Source organism: Stegodyphus dumicola, chromosome 7, assembly GCF_044657685.1.
Source record: "Stegodyphus dumicola isolate Sdum_Otavi_A_Nest chromosome 7, ASM4465768v1".
Classification (NCBI taxonomy): domain Eukaryota; kingdom Metazoa; phylum Arthropoda; class Arachnida; order Araneae; family Eresidae; genus Stegodyphus; species Stegodyphus dumicola.
The window spans coordinates 91029419-91052439 of NC_140774.1; the positions used below are offsets into that span (position 1 = coordinate 91029419).

At 31.7% G+C, this 23021-nt stretch overlaps 1 protein-coding gene across 11 annotated transcripts in view; it reads right to left on the reverse strand.

Annotated features, from left to right (window-relative positions):
• Positions 1-1628: 1628 nt before the first annotated feature.
• Positions 1629-23021, reverse strand: part of LOC118180423 (uncharacterized) — a 33114-nt gene continuing 11721 nt past the window's right edge. For 5 of the 11 annotated variants that reach the window (XM_085820584.1, XM_085820577.1, XM_085820579.1 and 2 more), the window contains one exon: positions 1629-17321. In XM_085820584.1, the coding sequence (XP_085676710.1) occupies positions 1765-2778 (1014 nt within the window). In that variant the 5' untranslated portion in view covers positions 2779-17321 and the 3' untranslated portion in view covers positions 1629-1764. The other 6 variants (XM_085820586.1, XM_085820587.1, XM_085820580.1 and 3 more) reach the window with 5 other exon arrangements.

The window sequence follows — 23021 nt, forward strand, 5'->3', positions numbered from 1 at the left end:
TCGTAGACGTCTCGGCAAGAAGTCAGGAACTGACCTTTGTCTACTTTGTGCAGCGGGCGGAGAATCAGATGAATGGGCTCCAGTTTGACAAGCAGTAGATTTTGCGTCACCAGCACCTTCTGCAACAGGTGCAGATTCGGGCGGTATTACACGTTTCGGGCGTCCTCTTTTCTTTAAGGGAACCACTGAAATTACACGAGCTGAGTTTTGCTTATTTCGATCTTGATATGGTTTCAAGGCTGAAACATGATACTTGCCGAGAATTTTGTCTGGTTCATGAGAATCGGCAATATCATAAGTGGTTGGAGATCTTGTAGTCACTATTACATAAGGACCATCTCTCTTGGGCATGAATTTAGCAGTTTTCTTCAGTGGACCTTTGCTGATTGGGTGGAGGGTGACCCAAACTTTATCTCCAGGAACAAATTTCGGTGTTTCTCTTCGTTTTTTGTCAGCATATCGTTTCTGTTTATCTTGATGCAATTCGACTCTTTCTCGTACCTGTTGTACATTTCTTGCAAAACGTTTCAAATATGGAGTAATTTCGGGAACAAAATTATCGTTCTCAATTACGGCTTTTATATCATGCTTTACATCATCTAAGGTTCGTAACTCTCGTGCAAATTGAAGAAAAGAAGCAGAATGTCCAGTTGAATCACATTTGGCTGTATTCAAAGCAAACCTTATTAATGGCAGTTTATCCTTCCATGACTGATGGTCGTTACCAACAAGTATTGCTAAACGTGGTTTCAGATCTCTATTCTTCCTTTCAACTGGGTTAGATTGTGGGTGATAGACAGGAGTAAGACTTTGATCAATGTTCAAGATATAGCATAGTTGTTGCATAACAGCACTAGTAAACTGGGTACCATTATCACTTATTATTTTCCTGGGTAACCCGAATCGAAGGGCGACTTCCTCCAAAAGAATAGTGGCACATTCTCTGGCCGTGGCTTCCTTTAAAGCAAATAGTTCTGTCCACTTCGTAGCACAGTCCTGCACAATAAATATCCATTTTTCACCAGACGGTGTTTCAGGAAGGGGACCGAAAAGATCAATTGACAAGGTTTCAAAACGTTGAGCATAGACTGGAATTTGAAGTAAGCCAGATGGCTTTTGATTAGTGGTTTCTCCCCCTACTTTGAAGACAGTGTGATGTTTGTTAAGCAATGCATCAGTTGCAAGCCGTTGGGCTGTAGTTAATTGTTGTCCTTCATTTTCTCGTAGTTCGCAGTTGTTTACAACAACTGGGGTTTCTTCCAGTACTTGGGATTGATGAGGTTTCACGAAGCTATATTTTCTTCGAGGTTCATCAGAAAAGTTCCACTTATTTTCAGCAAGATTTAAAACAATTTTAGCTTTTTGAAGAAAGTCAATTCCTAACAGAGTCGAGCTATTTTTGGCATCAGGCAATACAAGGAGCGGAGTTTTGAACTCTCTGCCTTCGAGAAGAATAATTTGTTCGGTGCGAAGTACCTCTTTTTCAGATACCAAACCATCAGCGAAAGACACCTCTAGTGTTGTCTTTTCAAATACTGCATCTTGTTTCTGCAGAATATGATAGAGGGATTCACTTGCAATTGAGTGACTAGCACCAGTGTCGGCGAAAGCTGTACCGGAAACACCACCAATACTAATTGGAAATACAGCAGTCCGAGTGGAAGATAAATTGGATTGGATTTGGATAGTGCCAAAATTTGATGAATTTGAAGTCTTTGGGGGGTTACAGTCTGGACATTTAGACTTGATAAAACCAGTTTTTCCTCACCCATAGCATGTTAAAGGAGGTCGCTTTTCCTCTGTTTGTTGCTGAACACGATTTGAAAAGGTTTTATGAGTTCCCTGTATGTCACTTGTTCGATTTTCTACTTTGTGTTTGGATGGATTAGTCGGTTTGTAAGAATAGTTCCGCCTGCCAGGAAGTTCAGTTTTATAGTTCGTATTTTTAACACGTACAGCTTCATAATCATCCAATTTCTGTACTAATTCAGATGAACTCTTTATTTTTCCCCAAGTATCAATAAAATGCTCCTTAACGTCACTACTGACTCTTCTTTTAAGCTGATCCGTCAGGACCAAGTCTTTGAGTGATTCAAAGTCTGTAACTTCGAGACTACGGAGCCACTCTTCGAGATAATTGTTTAATTCGTAAGTAAAATCTTTCCATAAAGACCCAGGGTGTTTTTGGTGTGTAGTAAGTTTAATGCGAAATGATTCAGCATTTAATTTGAATCTTTGTAGCAGAATCTTCTTGATGTAAGAATAATCTTCTAATTTGTCTTTTGGTTCTCTTAAAATAATTTGCGAAATGTCTATAGGCAGAAGAGGTAGGAGATGAGTGATGTAATCTATTTGTTTTATATTAACTTTCTCACATTGTCTTTCAAAAATTTGCAGGTAGGTTGCAATGTCAGAAGTTCCTGTAAATTTAGGGATTAGGTGTTGAATATTTGTTCCAATAGCTGCATTTGAAGCAAAGGCGGCATAGTTAGGGTTTGAGCTAGCAGCTGCCAGGTTTAATTTTAAACGTTCCAATTCTAATAAAAGTTCTTGTTCTTTTCTTTGACGTGTCTCCAGATCGTTGCTTTCACGTTGTTTTTGTTGTCTAGTTTCGATTAAAGTTTCCAGAAGATTCCTGGTAAAAGCCTCATCATAAGTGTCAGAATTGACAATAAGATCTTTAAGATCTATTACTCGCATAGTGTCGTTTACAGTGAAACCCAGTTCTGCAGCGAGAGTTTTTAAATCCTCTTTTCGTGCTTTGGCAAGGTAAGCCATAATTATATGAGAGGTCAGGGGGGAGGGAAAAAATGCAGTTGAATTTGTTGTTATTTCGATTTTATTCACAATACAGTATTTTAGAATTAATAATTATACCTTTAAGTAAAATGTATATACCTCTAATAAACAGCATGTATGAATGTAAACAATGTTACTCGTACATTTATATACCACTATCAAACAGTATTTATAAATGTAAACAATAATACTCACAAAGTTTATTATTTCGAAGTCGTAAAAATATCATAAAATGCCCTCATAAATTCAACTTGTATCAAGAAAATAACATATAATAAATTGCTCAAAAATTGTTTACTACTTAGCAAAACATACAAAAACATAGATAAATGTCTTACCATAAGCTTTTATATTTAAGCTGAATTCTTCGAAATCTTAATCTTAACAAAATATTAAGCTGATTAAGCAACACACACTTAGTAACTCTTTTACTTTATTTAAATAGTCATTCGATTTTATTCATAATTATTTTCTTTCGCTTCAAGAAATATTTTCAAGACATGCATTCATTAAAGGAAAACAATCGTATTTTCTTAAAGTATTATACTATAATCATTTTCTCAAAATGTTCGTCGAAAGATAAATCAACAAGTACAATATTTTACTTTATGTAGAATAAAACATTTAATAAGGAACAACAGCACTCAAAGGAAATAAAAATAATAAAAGATTTGACGTAAATACATCATAAATCATCGCTAGTCTAAACATTTCCGCGGGGGGAAAACATCTGCTGCTGTATGTCAGAATCGAAACTAATAAATTCTAATGAACAAACGTCCATGAATATATTCAAACTTTAACATCAAAACATGTATTCAGTGAAACAATATTATTCACAAATTAATTTACTATGCGCATTAAAATTTTAAAATAACAAATTACAATTCAAGAAATAACGTTTGGTTAACAGAAAGCTGTTTGCTTTCGTTTAATACTCTTATGTAGTATCAATAAATGAGATTTCAGTAAAGAATTTACATTTGCTTTAAGAAGCAGCTTATAATAAATAATCAGTTTAAAAGAACTTTAAACTCAGATTAAACGATAATGTAAACGAAACTTATCTTTTCCGTTGAAATTGTCCAGTTGATGATTCGATGTGCTAGCAGCACGGTATGACAATTTTAATTCCAGAATTGGTTTCCAGAATATTTGACCAGTAGTCCACACCTGAAAAGAAACTGAGCCGATCTCCAGCAACTAAAAGTTAAATTCGGGAGTAAGAGCTTGTTAAAGCCAAACAGAAATTCTAAACATTTTGTTGCGCCATTTTGGATTCAAATTTAGTTGGGCGCCAATGTGATGTAGCCGTTCCTCAATAGACACAAATGCCGGCTAGCTTTAAAAGGATTTATTAACAGAGCACACAGGAACGGTTACAAACAAAAGAAATATACATAAAAATGAAACATATACCAAATGGAACATCAAACATTGAGAATAACATAACATAGTAAGCTATCATCATGGCGGCTGGAGGTCGACTGACGTTTTTTCATATCGCCACGAGATGGCGTTTAAATAAAATAGTTCGGTTACAGTTCATGAGTTCATGGCGTGAATAAAATAGTTCAATTACCCTTAAATAGGTCTGTTACAATATTGATTTTTTTCCAAAAGATATTAAAAGCTGCAATTGACGAGTATGAGCAATGCATAATACATACATATATAACGTAAGCATACCATAAAGAAAAATGAACCCCCAACAAAAGCTGATCGACTGCTATGGAACTCTAAAGAGGGGTTTATCAGAGGGAAAATGGCAATTAAAATCAATTAAAATTCCATTTAATTGATTTTAATTATTTATTTACTGTATCGATTTATTACTAATTGTAATGGATTGGAATATTTGAATATGAATTAGCTGAATATTTAAGAAAAATATTATGACTGCGAGAATAGGGGAAAAAGAAAACATTTTTTTAATATTTACTTTCTTATAGAATGCAGATGAATTCATTTTTACTCAATGAAAATCAAAATTTAGTAGCTAATTAATCTGTCCTGTATCGAGCACTTTAATGCAGTGATCCGTATTAATGTGCGCTTTTTTAAAAAAAATTTAAATGCTTCAAGAATAATTAGAAAAGGGCATAATTCTCTTCTGCATTTTCAGCTATAACCATGTGAAATAATTTTCTAAATATAATTCAAAGCATGAAAAATAAGGTACATAAACAGCTTGGAAATGGAACTAGCATTGAGATTCTCTTTAAGAAATATGGTGAAGCTTAACAAAAAGTCTACAAAGTGAAGTAATTTCGTAGAATATTTTCTAACTCTTTATGATTAAATTGCCCTCAACTATATTTTATAAACGACATGTAAATACTATTTAATGTATATATGTGGATGTGTGTGTGTGTGTGTGTGTGTGGCTCACTAGCGGCTGAGCTGTAAAGTCGTTGAACTCTGGCAGGTCGATCCGGGGTTCGAATCCGGATCGACGGGGATGGCTCTATTGGCATTTTCGAGGTTTTTCCTACGTGTAACTTGCATAAGAGTCAGTTTTGCTTCGAAAGTTCTCCAAGAGGCACCCTTACCCTTAGGCAAATAACCGTCGAATGCTTTGCCATAATCAAACAAACAAGACCAAACAATAGATATATATATAAGTAGCTTATAAAACTGCTATATTTTATTTATACTTATCAAGTAGTATTTAAATACATATAACGATTAAAAGAAAGGAAAATTCGGATCCTAACTGATTGTATATAATGTAATCCCTATGACGGCCCTAACAATTCTTTCTCACTTAAAGTCGTAACCCAAAAAGAGAACAAGTAAAATTAAACTTCAATACTGAATCTAATACAAAAAAATACAAAATATAAAAATAAATTATATATGTACGAAACCTAACTAACTATTTATATTGATATTACGTAAATATAGGTATGGTAATGAACATTGTATAATAAAGATATTTTATACCTTGTTCTATATTTGGTTCCATTTATATATACCTATACATAGATATATATAATTTAAGGATTCCATTTAAGGATTATAGTAGTAGTTAATACTACTACATATAAAACCTTAAAGTGCATCAATAATGTACTTTTCAGTATTATTTAACTTCATTCTTAAGAATTTTCTGCAGTCTAGTTTGCGTTATTTTATTCATAAGTCTCAAATAAAAACAATTATTGGTTATATGTCATTAGAAAATTAACCAAAAAGCAGCGACCACAATGTATTTGAGAAACAGTCCTTAGCCGTGAAAAGGTTGAAAGCCATTCGGTTATGACTATTATCTCACATACTCAGTTACTTCGCATACATGGAACATAGCATTCGAAATGAAAAACTCAATATTTACTACAAATTCATTCGTGTAACAAATATCTGTCTTTCTACACCTATGGCTTTAAAAAAAAGATGTTATTTATCTTACAGTTTATTGTTAAGTAATACATTTTCATTGTACAAAATAGCATTCATTCGAAGAATTCAATTTGTATTTTCCTCTGTATAAAACTGAATGTAGAGAAGTTAGATGTTTAAACAACCCCCACATTTTCAAAAGATCTGGAGCAAAACTGTCCCCTCCTTGTCAGCTCTCCCCCTGAAAAAAGGGATTGTAAATTTACGACCTGACCGCATATGGGGGTATTTTATCTTCGGTACTTTGCCGATAAAGGGTGAGTTATGCACTATAACTTAAAATATCAATTTTATAAGCAAATACTATCTGTTCTTCACTCTGTGACCCCTGTGGATGTTTTATAAAGCTTCTACGAATTCTAGCAAATGGTCTCTAACAAAAATAACAATATGCGTCTATTTCCGTTTTTGTCAATATATTTTGAGCAAAATTAATATAGCTGCAAATTACATTTTTGAGTAAAAAATATACCACTGTTATATAAAAGAGAATAACATAAAAACAAAAAAAAAACAAAAAAAAAAGACAATGTTACACTTTTTAATATATTTTCTTTTTGATTTACAAAATAAATGGCGATGTTTCATAATCATTATAATGTATCGCGAAACATGACATTTTTGACGAACAAAATTATTGATCCATATAACCTGTACACAAATGTTTCCGTAGTTCAGTTTTTCTTCTATACTTTTTTCTGCAAATAGTGCATTGATGCCAATATTCATTACTATGAATTTTGAAATGCTCTGTAAGTGATTGTTTATGACGAAAACTTCCTTTACACACCTCACAAACATACGGCCGCTCTGTGGAATGAGTTCTCAAATGAGAAAACAGAGCTGCTCTTTGCTTAAAAGTTTTATTACATGTTCCGCAAGCATAAGGCCGTTCTCCAGAATGAACTCTTGAATGAATAACCAAACTTTCTTTTCGATTAAAACCTTTGTTACACATTTGACAAACATATGGCCGCTCTCCAGAATGAATTATTGCATGCCTCTTAAGTTTATGTGATGTAGCAAACGTTTTGCTGCATGTATTACAAATGAACTGATGACCTTTCCTGTGAACTAACAAATGTTCTTCAAGATCAATAATTCTTGTAGCAACATAGCAGCAAACAGAACATCTGAAGATTTCCGTTTCAACCTGACTTAGGTGGCTTACTTTACCTACAAAATAAAGAAAATTTCTATACTGATGTTTTACGAAAATATATACAACATTCTCATATAAGTGAATAAACTCATTTTAAATACATTTTCTTACGCAAAAAGAACAATGTCATGCATCCTGTCTACAAAAGAGAAATACATTAGACGTAAAATTTAGCAAATACTTGATTCGTACAGAAATGATTTACACAACAGTTCTCAAAACGAAACTATTACTCTATGCGAAGTGAAAACAAGTGAAATAGACACAAGGAGGCGTGAGTTGCTCAGAATGCATAGATGGAGCTGGCTGCAAGCGAACAGTACGAGTCGGCGCCCGTCCCTTTCGCCGTCGTCATTGAAAGCGTGGATAGCAATAATGGAAAGTAATTATCACGATCGGCGTTAGACAGCGTGGTTCATATGGAAGGAAAGGATACAGGGTAGGGAGATCCATCTTCGCATGGTGTCGGTGTGCGGGAACAAAGCACCCTCAAGGCGTACCGTATCCCGTTGGTTGGCCAAGTTCAGCAGTGGACGACCAGCAGCAAGTGTGGCAGCCGTGTCAGCCATGGCGAACAGGCGCATAACGTTCAACAAGATGCAGGAAGAAACAGGGCTTGAGCAAGGAACATTGCAGGCGATTGTGCATGGTGATTTGGAGATAACAAATGTGTGTGCAAAGTGGGTGGACCTCGGACTAGACCTTGCTTGACAAGATGAAGGATGCAGTCAGAGGCCAACATGTTCAATCTTCTGTCGAACTGCATGCAATTGTTCATAGGTGGTGCACCAACACTCCCACAGACTGGTTTACCAAAGCCCTTCGAGACCTTCCAGCCGGATAGCAGAAGTGTATTGGCATGAGCGGGGATTATTTCTAACCTGATGCACTATCAGTTTTTTTGTAAATAAATTGTATTCCACTCTGTGGCAGCATTTGTATCATTCACTTCTGTACGATCTAAATATATACCCATCAATCGAGTACTGAAGATGTAATCCAACAGATAGCGTCGGGAAACAAATCACATACCACTTTTAGATTTAGATGCTTAACAAGGAAGTAAATAAATTTTCATCCATTAAAAAAAAAAAAAAAAAAAAAAAAAAAAAAAAAATTAGATCACCAACACTATTGCATGATTTCATTTGCTCATTTTTATTTTTATGAAAGAATATTTTAATGTAATAAAAAGAACAGAAAAGAAAATTAATATTGAGGTAATATTTTAGTCTATATATACTTTTTGATGGCGATCTGTACAGATTCGTACTTAGTACTTTAAAGTAATACCAAATATTATTAACTAAATGATTGCTTCTTTAATAAAAACAGAAAGCTGCTAGTGTTGATTGTATTTGGTATGAAAAATAGCATGAACATACAGCACGATGGCCTTCCTAAAAACGATTTCTTTAATTTCACCGAATTCTAGGCCGTTTGTTTCAAACCATAATTTCTTTTGTTTCATTTTACTTTATTTATTTTTTGGGCGATATAAATTTCCCACTGACAAAAACAATCCATACCTTGTTGTACATGTTATTGTACAAGCGTGCACAAACACTGACTGAAAAAAATAATCTGGTTAACCATAATGAATGAATTGTATTATTGGAATTATGCAAACCAAATGAGGATTATCTGCCTGAATAAAGGTATGCCTTTGTAGAATATACAGTCAAAAGTCGTTAATTCGGACACCCATAATCCGGAATGATCTATAATCCGGACCTCAAAGCTAAAAACTTTCTGCGCATGCGCCGCGTTGACACATGCGCATAGGCGTTTACGCGTGCGCGTAAGACCTTTACGACTGCGCATAATGCGTGTGCGCAAGTGCAGAATACGTTTTCGCGTGCGCGTTTAATGTATAACGGATGGTATAAGCTAAAATTATCTATTTCAGTTAATGTTGATGATTGCGTTCTTCCTTAATCTTCGAACTGGATCCGGCTTATTACTTTTTTCAGAATGTAAGAGCAATTTTATAAAAGTAAACTTGAACTTTTGATTATGTCAAATAGAATTTCCGATGCTGGAGTTCCCAAAGGATCTACAAAACGAAAGTATGATTCGATGGCCATCAAACAAAAAGTGGAATTGCTGCAAAAAAAATGGATAAAGACATGAAGAAGGTGACAGAAAGGTTAGTGAAAACGAAAAAATTTCGATTGACAAGTTAGTCGGTATTCTCGGCACAACAATTACGGGACTTTGAACAGCGGAACTTTGTAACTAAACAAGAAATTATGTCTGTTTATAGAATTAAAGAAAAAGTATTATCACATAAAAAGAAGCAACTTAAACAACTTACATTGAAAGAAATGTTTAATAAAGTAAACAAATAAATATTAAGCTTTTTTTTTTTTGTAAATTTTGATACCCTTTAGATCATAATTGTTCTTTATTTCATAAATTACGGTTTCATATTTTTAATTTTAGAATTTCTGCATGCCATCTTACGAGATTTAAACTGATGATCTATAATCCGGAAAAATCGATAATCCGGAATCGCCGAAGTCCCGACGAGTCCGGATTAACGACTTTTGACTGTATTTTAAAGGATTTTCGCGTGTCTTCGTATTACATAAGAAAACCACTAGAATTCTGAAGCTACTAGCAAATTTGAAATCGTATTGAACTGCCCATGTTCGGCAGGTAGTCTTATCACTTGAAAGATTGTGTGTACGATAATAATAAATGAAATATAAACTAACGAAATTCATTATTGGAGATAAGGAAATTCATACATAAATGAATTCATGTAAATTCAATTATAATTCTGTTCTACCTCCATTCAGTGGTAAATATTTAAATATATTTTCTCTACTGTTTTCAAAATAAAAGAGTGACATTTCATAATCATCATACTATATAATAAATGTCACAGTTTTGAAGAATAATACTGCTGATCGACAAGATGTATACATAAATGTTCCTTCAATTCAGTTTTTTATCTGTTTTTATTGCGACAATAGTGTGCTGATATGGATATTCACTAATATCAATTATTAAGTAATCTGGTGGACTGTTTAATATGAATCCTTCAATTACAAATTTCACAAACATTAGGCTACTCTCCAAAATCTGCTCTTAAATGTCTATACAGATGTGCATTTTGATAAGAATTCTTTAGAATGAATTTAAAATGAACCCTTGAATTGGATAACCAGACTTTCTTTTTGATTAAAAGCTTTGTTACACATTTGGTAAACATAAGGCCGCTCTCACGAATGAATTAGTGAATGTCATTTCAGTTTAGGTGACAGAAGTTTTGCTGCATGGAATTGATAACCTTTTTAATGAACTTGCAAATGTTCTTGAAAAATCAGTGTTTCTTATAGTAATATGGGAGCAAACAGAACACATGAAGAATTCCTTTGTAACCTGATTTATGCGGCTAAATCTACCTACATAACAAAGAAAATTTCAAAAACTGATATTTTACTGAATTATCTACAGTATTCTCTTATAACTGAGTATTATAAACCAAAATATATTTTCTGATACAAAACTGAACAATTAAAATAACCAAAAAGTTATGTAATGAGAAATTAAACAAATTATATTCTGAAAATTTAAGCAAAAAGAATTTATTTCTCCTTGCTTTTATTTTCCAGAAAGTGTAACTCAATAAATAGCAAGTATAAGCATCTAATCAACTTGTATAGGGGGAAAGCAAATGTAAATGTTTAATTCAGAAGTCAAACAACAAATGTTTCTTTCCATTTAGCAAAGCATATACACTGAAAGTGGGCAGCTAAAATTAGGTTAGCATTATGATACTGAATGAGTGATAAAAAATTGAACAATGTAGTTGTTATGGTGCTAGTTAAGCTTATGATACTGACACAATTTTTTTGCATAAATATTCAAGTTCTGATACAAAGGCGTGATGCAATATTTTTTTTTTTTTTTTTTCACTGCAGTCAAACACTCTTCACAACTTTTGACACCGAAAACACCTACAGGTGAAATTCTGGACATCAATTCTTAATGACTGGTTGCTGATCACCTTTTACTTTTCCCCTACAAGTCTCAGTATTAGTATGATTATGATTAAGCACCATTTAAATGTATCTTGGATAAAATAAGTGGATACAAAATGGAATTTTTTCCTATTTTTTTCAACTATACTTTTATCCCATCTCATTCAATAATATTTTTATTTTACTAAAAATATATTAGATAAAAAGTACAACTAAATACAGACATTTCATATTACTGTTAAATTTTAACAATTAAAATAAAAACAGAGTATCTATTGGGGCTAAGCACCTATTCATTGCAATAAAAATATTAAGAAGAGTATACAGTGATCAATGACATTCAAACGAAATCTTGATAATTTCATACTAAAGAATTTAAGATAAATATGTCAATTTAAAAATTAGTGGAAAATAACAATAGAAAATAGGAAGAACATACAATGACATATTCATAAATGCTTGTGCAGCTTAGACAAAATTAACAGAAATATCTACAATCACATGGTAGACCATGAAAATTATAATAAAAAATACCTTTATCATAAATGAATAGTATATAAGGATGACAATATACATTTTGAAAACATAATAATTAAAACTAATTTTGTCACCACTTACTATAATCTGTTTTCTTTTTTAATTAAAAAAAAGAAAAGATTCAGATTTTAACAACTGACCAAAAGAACTATTTTATAGTTTAATATGGTTTATCTGTAAATTACCAATAGACATGTGGAATAGGAAAGCATTTTATAGGAAATTAAATAAATATGCATTTAGACTAACACTGGAACATAATACACCTTCTGTATATTTAAAAATTGAAAGATATGTAATGTAATTCAAGAAAAATGTTTAACGTTTTTAATTAGATAGATCGTGAATTAAATGAACTTTTATTTTAATCAATCAGATTAAAAGTAAAAAAAATAACAATACTTTTAAGAACTGTATCTATTGCTTTTAAATAGTTTAGTTTGTTAATTAATAACAGACATATTAAATATGAAAGAATAATATCTTATGTCTTTTTCGAATGGCAACAGAGTCGAATAAAAAATGTGAAAAAATATACTTGAAAAGTGAGAAAACATATAATGTAATTCTATAAAAATATTTAATGTTTTTAATTAGATATATTATGAATTAAATATATTTTTATTTAACTGAATCAGATTCAGCATACGTTCCTTTTAAATAGTTTAGTTTGTTCATCAATAAAAAGCAGATTAAATTTGAAAGATGAATATCTTACATTTTATTGAATGGCAACAGACTTGAATGAAAAGTGCAAAACACAAAATTGCATTTCGAGATTAATAGCCCTTTTCAGCTTTTTTTTAAAAAAAAACAAAATGTTGAATTAAAATAGCTTTCATTAATCTTTTAGAAGCACGACTCTTCAAACATAATGTTAGTACTCATACATCAACCTAGAGTAATTAATCAGCAACTAATCCAGCATTTATTTCTGCGTGATCTATTTCTCTCTGGAAGACTCCTACCATTGTATTCTTGTTTTCACACACCTCACTTATTATATATAATTAGTACATCGCAATATTCTTGGTCGTCTTGGAGGAATGATTATTTTGATATTCTTGAAAGAAATTGGTCAATTACAAATTTCAGTGTCAGATTACCGCTCATTTTATAATAGATATGACGCGAAACATAGACACAAGGCCACCCCTTAAAATTGTTCCAAGCTGTGCTCAGACAAAGGTGCTTGATCAGATTAGGTTAGATTCATTGAGTATGGCAAAGCCCATGAGAGCTATCTACCTAAACCTGATCTGGAGACCACTTCAGTCATTAAATCAGTGAAGATATTTTCGCATCTCAACAGAGGGCATCCACCTTTTAACTCCATGATATACCTGATTTAAATTAACTTTTGACTTATTTGAATCACATTAAATCTAATGCCCATGAATAGCCTTCCTTAAAACTCTTAATTTGGTACTGCTGAAAACGATAAATTTTCATGCAGTGCTTAATTCATAATATAAAGCATTAATGCATAGATTACATGACTTAGTAGGAACCTGGTGGGGGGGGGGGGATAGATAACTTGTAAGGAGTTAAAAAACATTTCTACCTTGCAGTGCAGCATCAGCATATCCAGCTACCTTGAGCTGAATTAAGCAGAAAGCACAACTGATTTTGCAAGATTTTAGGCTGCAAAAAAATTCTTATGACACAACAAGCTGGATAATTGATTAGATTTCTTCTGTTACACACTGGAAAGCAAGTCTGAATATTTTAGCATATTTAAACATACAGTAGGGATTGTTTCATATTTTTCTGAAGCAAGGAGATGTAAGAAATCAATTATACTCTAACGAATTTTTCAATTGCCAGCTGAGCATACTAACTGCTCAAAAAAAAAGCTCATCCAGGGAAATTCGGCAAGTCATTAGATTCTCTCTTATTTCATAAAAGACTAGAGAGATGAATGACACCTACTCAACCAAATACATGTGATGATGAATTATTATTCACCACATATTAATTGGGACGCTACTGTAAAGTCATTATATATATGTAATAAGATGACTTGGAGAAAGCTCAAACAGACTGATGATGGTTCTCTGGCTGAGGAGATTTTACTGCATAGTTAAAAAGATGGCACTCAAAGGAAAGACTTGTAGATAGATGGGGCGAATTGAATATAACTTTTATTGGTGGACAAAAACTAATTATCAAAAATATCACCGCACATGATCATGGGTGCAATACTTCCCCAATAATTTTATATATACTCATAGTATAACATTTTAGATAATGGCATAGTTAGTGGCATGGCAAAGCAAACGAAGCAAAATAGCATCTTGACTGCAGATGAGCTGAAGCGAGAAAGTGCATTTGTGCAAATATGGAGGCTCACCAAGAGAAGGTTTTGGTTTAGTTTACTAAGAGAAGGTTTTATGTATGTGTGTATGTGTAAGATAAAAATAACTAAATAAATGTTCTAACTTAAATTTAAAACATCCTCTTCACTCTTCATTTTAATTTAAATGTTTCCCCTTTCTATCATATACACATTGCAAACTGAGAGTCAACCAATGTTAAAATTTTTAATAGGCAATATGAGTATAGCAAACTAAAATCTTTCTACTTTTGAACCAGGCCTCTGTAATATAATGAGATATGACTGAGTTGCAACCTCCTAGCCAAAATTAACTGGCTTCATGGTTAAAGCTGTGCACCCAACTGGAACAAAAAAATACTCAAAAACATATAATTAATAAAAATAATTAGAATAAAATCAAATATATACAGTTGAAAACATTATATTAATATTCCCAATACTGTTCTATTACCATTTATACAAGTCATCAACTCCTTTGCAAATTTAAATTCTCCCTTGAGGCAATAGAATTCCTTTATGTTGCCATGTTTCCCCTAACATGTCATAAAAATAGTCTTCAACAAAATGTTGTGGTATGTCTTCAGCATTACAAAAATTACAAAGATTATTATTTTGCAAGTTAAGATTTTTCGGGCATGCTGGGAAGTGCCTGTGCTCAGTAATTATTTGATTGTAATCAATATCGCATATTGTTTCTATATTTTTAAGAATTTCAAAGTTCAGAAAATAACCTTTCTTTTTTCCCGAAATGAAACCAGGCCTTGGATGGCGCACTTGCTTTTATCTCTATCAACCAGCATCTGATGCTGTTGCTTTCTTCAAAATTATAATTTAAAATGTAATGGTACCGATAAAATTCTCCCAAAACTAGCACTATAGGGCCCAGTTATTTAAGTTGGCTTACTAGAATGTTTGGTCAATTAAAATGACAGAAAGCTCCTTTGATTATGCATTAAAATCTATCTTCAGTTTCCATAAATTATTACATTTTGAGCCAGGAAATCAGATAAATCAATTGTACTCTCAATGGGATTTGAACCATGGAACATTCAGTTGCTAGTTGCATGTGCTAACTATGACAGCATGCCAGAGAGAATGTAATAATTCATTACAACATGATATGAATTATCAGAGATGATTTTTATTTCTGTAATGTGAATAATGTTATCTGCCATGTCTGTAATGCAGAACATAAAACAAGAGCCATGTATATTAAAAAGGATTAAAAATATAGCAACCTAAAAATGCTCCAATCTGATAATTATGCGATTTATTCAACACAGTTGAACTTAAATTAAATTTATAAAAATTATTGGTAGTCTGTTATTGAACAATTATACTATTTATATTTTATCAGATGAAAATGAATAGTCTCTATAGACACTTTAAATAATTTTTTTGATAATGATGATGGTAAGTTAGCTTTAAAAAAATGTAGAAATTATCTTTAAATTTCATTAAAAATGGCATAATATTTTATTTGTATTCAAATATCACAAAAAAGAAAGCTTCTCTTTATTTCGCAAATGAGATCACATTATTTGTGAAGTTAGAATAAATGTGTGTGAACAAATGAATCCTCTAGTAGACATCTATAATAAGGATCTAAAATATTAATGAGACTCTAAATAAGCATCAGTACAGAACATCACCTCTCTAAGATGATTACTTGCACAGAGGATCACAATCATTTGGAAATTTGAGCAGTTAACTGGTATCTTTATACTTCAGAAATGGTTACAATGTCAAAATGCTGCTAATATTAAAAAGGTCTAAATACTTTTTGGAACTATTCTGGATTAAACCTAACTGAAAGCAAAATTAATGTTATATTATTCCAATTATGTTTGTTTATTAGAATTAAGATTAAAATATCACAGAATTTCATTAATATTTCTTAAAATTTCAGTCTACATGTGAATACATTTACCAATTTTATTATAATCCATGAAAAATTACTAAATATCAAAATGGACCAGTTATTTTTCAGTATTTCTGATGCACTGAATTATGTAAAGTTCATAAGCACTTTCGATGAATGAGAAGTTTGACAATTTAATTTTAAAAATCTTATTTATTTATAACTGTCCCTCTTATAATCCTGGTGTAAATATTGTAAGCAAAATTATGAAGAATCACACACACTTAGCATACAAATTGTTATAGAAAAATCTCCATCTCATTAGAAAAGATCTGAAGAGTTTTTTTTTTTATCATTCAAAAGTTTGTAAAAGTTAGTACTTCTCAAAATCTGGTGGTAAATTTCTAAATATCATTTTTCTAAAAGTATGAAAGAGAATAAAACATGTTTATCCGTGAAGTACCATATACAGGACTATAAAAGACGCCTCAGAAAATTTTAAAATTCATTTCAATTTTTCCATACTATTAGACATTACCATACTTTACTGAAAAATATTTACTGCTGAACAGTGCAATAATGAGATGCATGACCAACGAGATGCATTACAAATTAAATGCATTTAAAAATCATTTAGAAAAAGTAGAAATATTAAATCACTTAGAAAAAGTAGAAATGTTGCTAAAATATGAAACAGAGATTTAAATTCTGAAAGAAATATTTATTCTGTGTCACTTGCTATCAAAAAACTACAAATATGATTATATTTGACAAATAAAATAAGTTTGTCGTGCCCCACTCACAGAAGACTCACAAGAAAAAGCATTTTTCTAATATAAGAACGTACAAAAATTAATAGCAAAACCAAATGTAATACTTCAAAATTTCTTTGCTTTTATTTCCTGCAAATGAGCATCTTTGAAATTATTGCAGAGTTCATTATTATTAGTTAGTTAAAAAAGGAACATTTAGGGAATTTTAAAATATACAGAAACAGTTGGTTACAAGAATTATAAATAATTCTAAAATATATTTTGCAATAAATATAACAATTCTTAAATTACTAAATCATCATTGAGTTTATGTGTTCTGTCCCCATCCCCAAAAGCAAAAATGAAAGGAAAATATTCCTTTTCTCAGCTAGCAAACGTTTTTGGTAGACAAGTTCCCATCAGCATAGAGAAAATCCAAAAAGCTCACTTTTAACTTGAGTTAGGTAAATAGATCTACCTATAAAATAAAATAAATTTTAGTAATAAATATTTTATGAAAGAAACAGTGGCATGATTAACAAATATGAATTTAAAAATATTCCTTTATGCAATGTTAATAAGTGTAACAAACAAATAAACTAACATTTAAATAAAATACACACAAGTACATGAATAATCCATATGAGAACTAGGCACCGAAGATGTAACAATAATAGCAGTCACTAACCAAGAATAGCAGATCAACAAATGCTTAAATATAATTAAAAAACATAAAAAGGAAACAAAATTTTCATTTTTGAAACCCTACAAAATTACAACAAATCTATTTACAATGATGCAGTGAATGGATTTAACTCATTCCATTAATTTATTTTTCAAAATGTATAACTCACAGTAATAAACTGGCAAGTAAACTTTCCAAACAATAAACTGGCAAGTTCGTGTACTTAGACAGCTGATAGATTGGATAGTTAAAACTTTATCAAAGAACACCTGCATGTATTTTTCAGTGACAATGAAACATATCTGAGATTCTGAGATATTAAATGCAGATAAAACATAAAACAACATAGCAATGACATGCTCAAATAGTAAAAGCAGTATACATCGCAATAACTGAAAATACTTATCTAAAAGCCCAAAAGTTCAAAAGTAAGTACAAGAATATATAAGCTAGAGATTCACAAGGGATAAATGAGAATATAAATTAGACATCAAAAAATGAAAACAAAAATAAATGTATAATATGTATTTGCATACTGATAATTACATTAACAAATAAAACTATAATATGTAAAATGATTTAGTATACCATACTCAGACAATAATCATATATTAAAATAACATGTTCACTAAAATTATAAAAATTAAAACTGAACATTTTGATTTTATAAGATACAGTTCCTCCCATGTCATAGTCATATAATGCAATACATATGAATTAAAAATCTTTTACAAAGAAATTTATCATACATAATATTAAATACAGTTAATAATCTATAACAAGTTTTGAGAATTTTTGAGCAAATAGTAATATGTCAGCTTTGAATAACTCTTTTACAGGGATTCAGAAACTCCTTTTATGATGTCTAGATGACCTTTTTAGTTCTACATTCCTCAGTTTATGAACAATCTGAACTTCCCAAATTACTTCCTATTTTTAAAGGTTTGGTTCTCTTAAAAATGTTTTACAAAGAAATTAATCATACATAATATTAAATACAGTTAATAATCTATAACAAGTTTTGAGAATTTTTGAGCAAATAGTAATATGTCAGCTTTGAATAACTCTTTTACAGGGATTCAGAAACTCCTTTTATGATGTCTAGATGACCTTTTTAGTTCTACATTCCTCAGTTTATGAACAATCTGAACTTCCCAAATTACTTCCTATTTTTAAAGGTTTGGTTCTCTTAAACTGATTACAGCAAAACATACAAGGATTTAAGTTAGGCCAATCTACTTAAGTTGAACTATCTTATTATCTTGACCCTTAGCACGCATGTTTCTTTAATGACTTCCTGCTTAATGCTCCTCACAAGAGTGAAACAAATAACAGCAAACTATGCTACAATGCCCAAAACTCTTCAATAAACCTAAATTACAACATGGTTATGAACTCGGTAGTAAAATTACTGCTGCTTTTGATCCCCAGATCACTGACTTAATTTAAATAATTCTGTAATTGGATTACTGTTCATATAAATCAATGTTATAAGAAATTAAATATCTCTGTGAATGAAGAAATTCCAAATTTAATTAAACAATAAATTTTCAGTCATATAAAGAACTTAAAGAATGGTGAAAGTCTTATTTTATCTCCAAAGCACAATAATCTTCAAGGGTGTTCATGATACTGAAGCTGTTTACGCATTCTTAGAACAAGTTTGAAGCCATTTAATTAATGTTTAAAACATAAAGAGCATTTTTTAAATGTCTGATCTGATAGCCTTTTTTCTGGACTGTGTCTGCATTGTGATTTCCATGATAGCTGGGCGTTTCCTAAAATTTCCATGGGTACTGATTTCCATTCCTCATCCACTACTTTACAGAGGTCATCTAACGTGGTGAATTTGTGCTAAGAAGTTCTTTTCAACAGACCAGAGGCACAATAGTCCACAGATCAATGGTCTTCACAGGAACACATTGAAAAGGCATATACGCAATACCTGTACCTATCTTCATTGTTTCAAGGAATGCAAGTATGATTTGTTGCTTTTTCTTGATGGATTTCTACACTTAGAAAGTCATTGGGATAATGAAATGGAATTTCTTCTGTAAATATTGGACATAAAACGTTCTCTAGATAATACAGAGCTGATTTTAACATTTTTTCTACTCTTCTTATTTTTAATTTCCACTGTAAGAGAATCTTGGGACAATCACACACTCCTTGCAGAAACTTTCTTTGCAATTGTTAGATAATGAGATCCATCAAAAAGAGAGTGGACTGGAATCAATTATAAAAGTTTATTCATCAATGGAAAGTCACAGGGGCCATAAGGATCAGAGCCACATGCTCTTGCTGGCACTGATGGCTATTACAAAACATGGTGCTCGAACCAAAGGAGAATGGTTCTGCTCGCAGTCTATGGGTGTTCTGCCGGTTTTTTGTGGGGTTTCACAGCGCCCTCTAGTGAGATGAATGTTACAAGATAGGATGAGATGACATATCCTGCCTCCCATAGAAATATTTATATTTCAATACACCATAATTACATGAATATAACATTGGTAATATAATAAAGAATAACATAATACTAAAATGCGAATATCCATTATGGCATAATGGATAATGGATATCCATACAGTTACATAATAATACACGTAACATAATAATGGACATCCATACAGTTACAAAATTTATAATATCTAATATAATATAATTCTACATTCATTAGGTTCATCAAATAAACATGAGTATTAATATTCAATAGGTAGCAGATATACTTTTTATATACATCTTTTAAATGTGCCAGTAGGAGTTCTAACCATAACTACTCAACCTTTCCACAAGGCCCGGTTATAACTTCCTTTATAGAACATGTAGCTCATTTAGAAGGAGGCAGATCATCTTCCTTGAGTAAAGCAAGGGCACCAGGGTTTACACTGGGAATAATTGCTACAGTTTGTTCACTACAGTGGACAACATGCATATACATACATGCATACAAATCTCTTCCCAATGATTTACAGTCATTGCATTTGAAAATCATTTCCTGCCTTGTTTGCAGTGATCATTACTATCTTCTAAATGGTAAATCTAAAACAGACATGTACATAGAGATCCCCCAAAATACCTTCATCTTGTCAATTGTGATTGAATTCATTTTGCTACGATTTTGTAACCTGTACGTATTGGATTCAAATGTTCTAGAAATTCCTTGCCAAACATAAACATTTCCAGTGGTGTTTTGGCTTGAGAAGCAGTACATTTGGGTTTCAATTCACTCTTTTCGGTACATCTTTATCTACCCATTCCACAATTTTCTCAAACTGATATTTAAAATAAAATGTCTAAAATTACTAATAATGAATAAAAAATGGCAGTACAGTCAAAAGTCGTTAATTCGGACACCCATAATCCGGAATGATCTATAATCCGAACCTCAAAGCTAAAAACTTTCTGCGCATGCGCCGCGTTGGCACATGCGCACAGGCGTTTTACGCATGCGCGTAAGACCTTGACTACTGCGCATATGCGTGTGCGCAAGTGCAGAATACGTTTTCGCCTGCGCGTTTAATGTATAACGGACGGTGTAAGCTAAAATTATCTAATTATCTATTTCAGTTAATGTTAATGATTGCGTTATTCCTTAATCTTTGAATTGGATCCTGCTTATTATTTTTTGCAGACTGTAAGAGCAATTTTATAAAAGTAAACTTGAAATTTCGATTATGTCAAATAGAATTTCCGATGCTGGAACTTCCAAAGGATCTACAAAACGAAAGTATGTTTTGATGTCCAACAAATAAAAAGTGGAATTGCTCCAAAAAATGGATAAAGACATGAAGAATGTGACAGAGAGGTTAGTGAAAACGAAAAAATTTCGATTGATAAGTTAGTCAGTATTCTCGGCACAGCAATTAACGGGACTTGAACAGCGGAACTTTGTAACTGAACAAGAAATTATGTCTGTTTATAAAATTAAGGAGAAAGTATTATCACATAAAAAGAAGCAACTTAAACAACTTACATTGAAAGAAATGTTTAATAAAGTAAACAAATAAATATTAAGCTTTTTTTTTTTTTTTTGTAAATTTTGATACCCTTTAGATCATAATTGTTCTTTATTTCATAAATTACGGTTTCATATTTTTAATTTTAGAATTTCTGCATGCCATCTTACGAGATTTAAACTGATGATCTATAATCCGGAAAAATCGATAATCCGGAATCGCCGAAGTCCCGACGAGTCCGGATTAACGACTTTTGACTGTATAAGAAAATGTAAGCAGTATTATATAATGTTTACTATGAGAAATTGTACTAACTTGGAAATAGAAGTAGCAGCCATTTTCCAAATAGCAATGCTTTACTTAGTGATGCTATACAGCCATCTAAGATCGACAGTTGAAAATTCTAATAATATGGAATGAATAAACACAGGAATGTTAATCTGTTAAGGCACTTACAGAAGAATAAACAAATTTAAACTTTTGTTTACTAGAGTAGACATGATGCAACAAATGGTTAAGGTAATCTCAATGCCACTTTTTCCAAATTGACTGAACCATCTTAGCAGCTTTTTAACCAAGGAGCCAACCTGTTTTCTTTTAGATTTAATAGTGCAAGTTTCACAATGATATTTAATGAGCATCCAATCAGAAAATGCAAGGAGTGAGGACTTCAAAATCTGTAACTTCATATAATAAGGCAGTTAATGGACACAAATTCAAAATTATTTCAATTTGAATAGAAACGGTCAGAAACTCTTCTAGTGTAAACTTAGCATTGCCTACAGTTTGTTTCAGATGTTGTTTAAACGATTTAATGCCTGCCTCCCAAAGTCCTCCAAAATTAGGGGCTCTAGGTAGAAGAAACTTACAAACAATACCTTCTAAAGTTAACTAGCTAGTTATTTCAAATTCAAATTGTTTTACTAACTTTCCAACCGTTGTAATTCCGAACATGCACCTACAAAATTTGTTGCATTATCTGAGAAAATGGTTGAACACTTACTCCAATGGGCGAAAAATCTTTTTGAGTGGCCAATCAAAGTCTCAGAAGTAAAGTCCATCAGAAATTCAAAATGAACAGTCTTAGTAGCCAAATATAAAAAATACCAATATAAATCCTTTGAAAAATGCTCTTTGTCTGCTCCTTGTATTTATTTGAAAAGGATCAGAAAGGTCAATGCTCATATTGGTAAATGGTGAGCTTGGTAATACTCTTCCAGATGTAAGATTACCCATTAATTGACTCACTACAGTAGGATGTATTTTAAAGCAAGATGGGTATTCATGAACAACATTTCGTGCTAAGTTGCAGCCATTGATAGGCTGTTGAAAATTGTTGATGTACACTATGTAAAAGAAACTGTGGCCCTACATGTAAATCTCTTTTGTGGAAATATTCCATTAGTTAATTTACTGTCTGGTTGGAGGATGATGGTAACTCAAGTTTGGATTGTAACTCAAGTTGGATTTACTTAAGCAGCCTCTTACATACATTAAACCTTTCTTATCTAAGAAGGGATTAAGAGATTTTAACTTA